The sequence below is a fragment of the Myotis brandtii genome, unplaced genomic scaffold, assembly GCF_000412655.1.
Source record: "Myotis brandtii unplaced genomic scaffold, ASM41265v1 scaffold230, whole genome shotgun sequence".
Lineage (NCBI taxonomy): Eukaryota > Metazoa > Chordata > Mammalia > Chiroptera > Vespertilionidae > Myotis > Myotis brandtii.
In genome coordinates this window covers 955,401-961,166 of record NW_005358650.1, presented here as the reverse complement: position 1 = coordinate 961,166, position 5,766 = coordinate 955,401, and the positions used below count along the sequence as shown (strand labels likewise).

Genomic DNA, 5,766 nt, shown 5'->3' with positions numbered 1-5,766 from the left:
AGGCACAGGTATGGGAATCAGCCCTGACCCAGCACTCCTGGGCCCATCAGCCCTCAAGAAGGTGGCTGTGTGTGACCTATGTGCCCAGCACTAAACACTTTGGCCCTCAGAGGCCAAGGACAGGGCTCTGGGAGGGCGATCTGGACTGAGGCACTCTCCAGGCAGCAGGGGAGCAACAACTTTCTTGGGGTAGTTTCCAGAACAATCTTCAACAGTGATATAGAGAGGCAGCAAGTGCAACTGCCGTGTGGACAGACTGAACTAGAATACGCGTTTGTGGTGTCTGCAAACCTGCTGATTCCATGCCCCACATTCACCTTCTGTGATCTGGAATTTTTTTGGCAACTCCAAGAGAAGGAAAGGTGGAGAAGCCCACCATTGAAAGGCTGGTAATGGACTTTCTGCCAATAAGAAAGGTAAAGACTTGAGCAATTAGCTGGGAAAATAAACGGTATTTGACCATATTTGTTCCATGAGTTTGGGGAGCATGCTGCAAATAAAATGAGGGGAACATTCTATGCTGTTGAGTAGATGCTGCTTGGGCTGAGAGTCGGCAAGACTCTCAGGCTTTCACAGAAGAATGCCCGCTAATGAAGGCGAAAGGACAGAATTAGAAATTCATCACTGTAATTACTACTGATGTGGTGAAGGGCATAAATGAGCGGTCAGCGAGGACAAATGTGTTCTTTTGAGAAGGAAGATCACAGGAATTAAAAAAAAAGGAAGTGTCTACTTGGGGAAGGCACCCAAGATAAATTTTAATAAGGGGAAGTAAACATTTGGCAAGTGATAATTTCAATCAGATCCTCTTTGGTGTCAATTATGAAGAAAAATAAATCTATGTTAAGTTAGATTTTCTATAGAATATAGGTGAGAGTTATTACATATTTTACAAAGTAGTGTGAATTGTCTTCATGATTAGTCTAGTCCAGCAATTTTCAACCAGTGTGCCACAGGTGTGCCGCAAGCATTTTTAAAACATGCAATACCGGACTCCTGACTCAGGGGCACTGAGCTCTTTTCCCTCTGATTGCCAAATAAAAAACTGATGATAGCCAACACAATAGCTGTCTGGTGTGAATGAATAAAAATTATACCTACCTTTTTGTCAGATGGGCAAAACGTATATTTCTTGATATGCCACATAATTTTAGTAATTAACTTATGTGTGCTGTAAGATGAAAACGGTTGAAAATCACTGTCTAGTCAATTAAATCACTAATATCCCAACTACTATAATGCCTGAATTAACAAGTTCAAGAGTCTGATTATTCTGAAAAGAACAATCATCAGCTTCTTACTAAACTGCATTGTTGGAACATGAAAAACATGTTTTTAAAATTAATTTGTAGTCACTTTAACAGAGGAATATTACTATGAATACATGGGAATTTGAGTAAATTTTTTTTTAAAGAAAACTATTTGTAACCTACACTGATGGATTCACGTGCCTATGTAATTTGAGATGCAGTTTTCCTCTTAGCGCTGATCACCTTTTATTAAAGTATTGACTTTCTGATTGGTAAACAGGCAAAAGCTCTCTTTGAATTTTAAAAGAGAGCCTGGTTTTCCACATGTATGTAAACGGTTAGGCTGGTTTTTAGTTTATATTGGCTACATAACAAAATATCTTTTTAATTTTAATACAACATTTCTTTTGGCTGAAGACACTGAGAAGGTTTCACGATATCTGTGGCTTGTGTAATTTATACAAAAGTTGTATATAAAACTCTGAAATATGCAAACATTGCAAAATACACTCTTGACAGCTAATGCTCTGAAAACACTTTATTACACAAGTTACATTCAGATTCTGAAAATAGTGTTCTAACAGTGGAACCATCTAAAAATAAGACATCCCAAAAACACACCAACTGAAGAAGAAAATTTAAAAAAAGAATTTAAATAGAGACTTTTTTCTTTCCCTTGTTGCAATATAATGCTAGTGATTTTAAAAAAATAGGAGATTTAGCAGCTTTGTCATCAGGCTGAGAATGCTGAACAGGAAAGGCACCAAAGAAAGACATTGGCAATGGAAGCGCTATTGGGAAAATACTGTGTTCAAGCAGAGTGGGCTTATTTACATCTACAGAAAAGTCTCAGAAATGTAAATGAGCAAGCCTTCCATCATAAATTAGTAGTGTGATGGAAGAAGAGGACTGTTTCTCTAGTCTATGCCCATATATAAAGACCATGGCACTGTTATGTACTTGTAGGAAACTCCTCAACTAGAGGCCAACTAAACCCAAATGAAGTAAATAAAATGTGTACAGTCCCACACAGACTTGTACAGTTTACAATTAAACACACAAAACTTTAACGTGCGAAAGGGAAAAGAATCGGGCATTCTTGGTACACCTCCTCAACCAGACCAAAGCTGGGCGCTCAGGAGGAGGGAGGGGCGGGTGGGGGCAGCGGTGCCGAATACTCCTCTTCCGATTCACTCCCGTCATCTTCATCTTTCTCTTGGTCACTGCCCTCGGTGCTTAGGCGGTCAAACCCTTTGCGACTGTAGCCTTTACGGCTCGCAAAGAAATTTCCAAGGTTTAAGCCTCCACTTCCCTTCCCTGAAGAAAGCAAATAACATAGAATTAAGATGGAGGTCACACAAATGACTCTCAGTTTCTTTGTGTAGTCTTACATGGTACAGTTGGAAGTTGGGGATGGGGAAGGGTAGATATCAGCAAAAGAGAAACAAAAAAAGATTGACATACAGAGACACGTATCCTACAAAGTCAGATGGGTACTACACACATTTATTGAAATACAGAAGGAAAAAACAAAGCTCCCCGCGGGCATGTGTTTCTGCAGGATTGTTTCAGATTCACTTTTCACCTCCTGCACTTTCTAGGCTCTGGGGAACTGGCATCCCACAAGCAGCTCTCCATCTCAGTGAGCTTATGAAAAGGTCATCTTCAGATGACAGGCACTGACGTGCCCACAGGAGTGATAGAAAATTTACTGAAGACGAAGTCTGATAAAAGGCAAGGGATCATTAGATAATACAGAATGGCAAGGTGGAAAAGGAGACTGGGAAATTCACTGCCAGAGCCACACACTGGTTTATCGTTTGCATTCCGGTTCGATGCTGGGGGATGCCATGCTGCACAGGGGTTTCATTTCCAGAGAGGAAATACAAATTATCTCCTTGCTCTTTAAAAGACATGAGCTTGCTGACTTTGAACCAAACGTGAAGGATTTTAAAAGGTCACGGGCATACCTCTAAGTTTTCCCAGCACTCTTCCTGAACTTGACTCGAGTTTATGTTCAGAATCTGCTAGAAAAAGATGGCACATTTCAAAAGGAGCCCCGATCACCCTCCTCAATCCATGGGCTCAACTTTCAGTATAAATTCAGGAATTCATAAATAATTAACAAGGTCTGGCTCTGGCCTGTATGCAATTCCAAACGGGAAAAGGTAATACAGTATTGTGATGCACAGAGGGCCACAGCTGGGTTCGACGTCTGCCTGCTCTCTCACAGGCTGTGCAATCTCAATAAACTACTACTCTGGGCTTCAGTTTTCTCTTCTGAGGAAAGAGGGATCAATGACACTCTCTGCCCACCTGTAAAGATTAGAGGCACCCTGCACGTAATGTACGTAGAACAGTGCCTGGTAAGTATACAATAAGTGCTCAATAAATATTACTTTCCATGGGGACAAAATTAAATTGCCAGTAGTTTGTAAAAATCAGGAAGTTTTCATTATTACAATTTAGAAATATTTGTCTTAGGCTTTAGTCTTTTCTTGAGAGAGCGTGGGGCCCATGTACATCATTTCCCCTTTATATGAAAAGCAAAGGACCTGGAACCCTGAGCATTTTCAATCAGATGAGGTGACCCAAGTGTTCCCCATGGGGCTGCCCATCTCCATGAAAGATCAACTTTCTTTCTTTCTGGGGAGGCAGAACGCCAGCTGGACTTCATTTTTCTGTTTCTCTGTACCTCCCTGCACTCTCTCCCTTGGCTTCCACCTCCTTAAGAGCTGTTCCAGGGAGGCGAGGCTTGCGGCTCTCCTATGAATCTCTAGCCAGGAATGGAGGCAGCATTGTAAAGAAAGCTAGCAGGCAGATAACAGAGGAGAGGTAGCATAGTGGGCGGGGAACGGAATAGGGAAGAATGGAAGAATCTAATATGACTTGTAAAGAAAGCTAGCAGGCAGATAACAGAGGAGAGGCAGCATAGTGGGTGGGGAAGGGAATAGGGAAGAATGGGAGAAGAATCTAGTAAGATTGTTAGAAAGCCAACACATTGGACTGTAAGTTCTACAAGGGTGCAGGACAGCCCTTAGCTGGTTTTCCACCCCCTGAGCCTACTACAGTGTCTGATATGGAGCTGATACACAAGGGTATGCTGAATGAACGGGGTCCTTTATGAGGGTTTCTAAAACCCTCATAGAATGGATAAGATCGATCAAGACAAATGTCCCTGAGCCTACTACAGTGTCTGATATGGAGCTGATACGCAACAAGGGTATGCTGAATGAACAGGGGGTCCTTTATGAGGGTTTCTAAAACCCTCATAGAGTGGATAAGATCTATCAAGACAAATGATGAGAAAATGTGAAGTTGGTTTCCTTCCTCTTAGCTTTATACTGCTATCATTTACAGGCTTATTTGAGCTCTCACTAGATTATAAACCTTGGAGGGCAAGACTATGCCTTTTCAAAATCTTAGTATTTGCACACCATGAAGCTCAGTCAATATCTGTTGAATGAATCCTTTGCCTTTTAATTTAATTTTTATTGGATTACTTGGGGACATATTTGATTACAGATGTGAGAACTGTGGGTTTTTTTTTTTAAAGAAAGGACCACTTTTCTTTTAACGGAGACCACACTAGACTCAGAATAAGGCTCCAAAAATGTGAAACTCTTAAAGATTTCTGTGAATTGTATGACATCTTGTAAATACAAAAATACAAGAGAAAATTAACTAAAAAATCAAAATGTCAGAAACTAAATCACCGTAAAGAGGCATTGGGATTAGTATAACTAAACTAGTCAATTCCTTTCTTGGGACATCATTTTTAAAAGTCCATTAATGGCCCAGCTAGTGTGGCTCAGTGGTTGAGCATCAACCTATGAACAGGAGGTCACAGTTTGATTCCTGGTCAGAGCACGTGCTCAGGTTTCAGGCTCGATTCCAAGTGTGGGGCATGCAGGAGGCAGCCAATCAATGATTCTCTCTCATCATTGATGTTTCTATCTCTCTCTCCTTTCCACTCTAAAATCAATAAAAAATATTTTTTTAAAAGTTCATTAATGTATGTTATGGGGTACCCACTCAAGGATTGCATTTGTTTTTCTCTAAGACAAAAAAAAGAAAGAAAAAAAATGTACACACCACTAGAATGTAAATTCCAGTAAAGCTGGGATATTGCCTTTCAGCACTGTATCCCCAGGGCTTCGAATTTTTTGCTTGTTAGATATTCAGAAGTGCTTACTAATGACAAACAGGTCAGAAATCACCTTTGAATCATGGAAGGAAACTTCCCTGGCTAGGACTATTTGGAACACTTAAGACTCAACAGGGACACTCTTAGAAAGGGCTGGAGGGCTAACAGCCAGCCACAGTCTCTGTTCAGGAAGGGCTGATGGACTATTCATTACAGCCAAGAAGTGGAAACAAAAAAAAGACCCTTGGCTGATAAAGGGATAAAGAAAATGTGGTATCTATATATATAAAAAGCCAGCGACTGGGATGCCATAATGACCAGAACGACCATTCGCTATGACACCCTCTGTGGCCAGCGAACTGGCCCGAT

At 40.9% G+C, this 5,766-nt stretch overlaps 1 protein-coding gene across 5 annotated transcripts in view; it reads right to left on the bottom strand.

Moving 5' to 3' along the window:
- Positions 1-1,770: 1,770 nt before the first annotated feature.
- The window catches only part of PAM (peptidylglycine alpha-amidating monooxygenase), a 163,786-nt gene continuing 159,790 nt past the window's right edge, over positions 1,771-5,766 (bottom strand). For 2 of the 5 annotated variants that reach the window (XM_005866420.2, XM_005866412.2), the window contains 2 exons: positions 3,221-3,277; positions 1,771-2,567 (listed from right to left, as the gene is read on the bottom strand). In XM_005866420.2, the coding sequence (XP_005866482.1) occupies positions 2,386-2,567; positions 3,221-3,277 (239 nt within the window). In that variant the 3' untranslated portion in view covers positions 1,771-2,385. The remainder of the gene's footprint in view (positions 2,568-3,220; positions 3,278-5,766) is intronic. The other 3 variants (XM_005866414.2, XM_005866419.2, XM_005866417.2) reach the window with 2 other exon arrangements.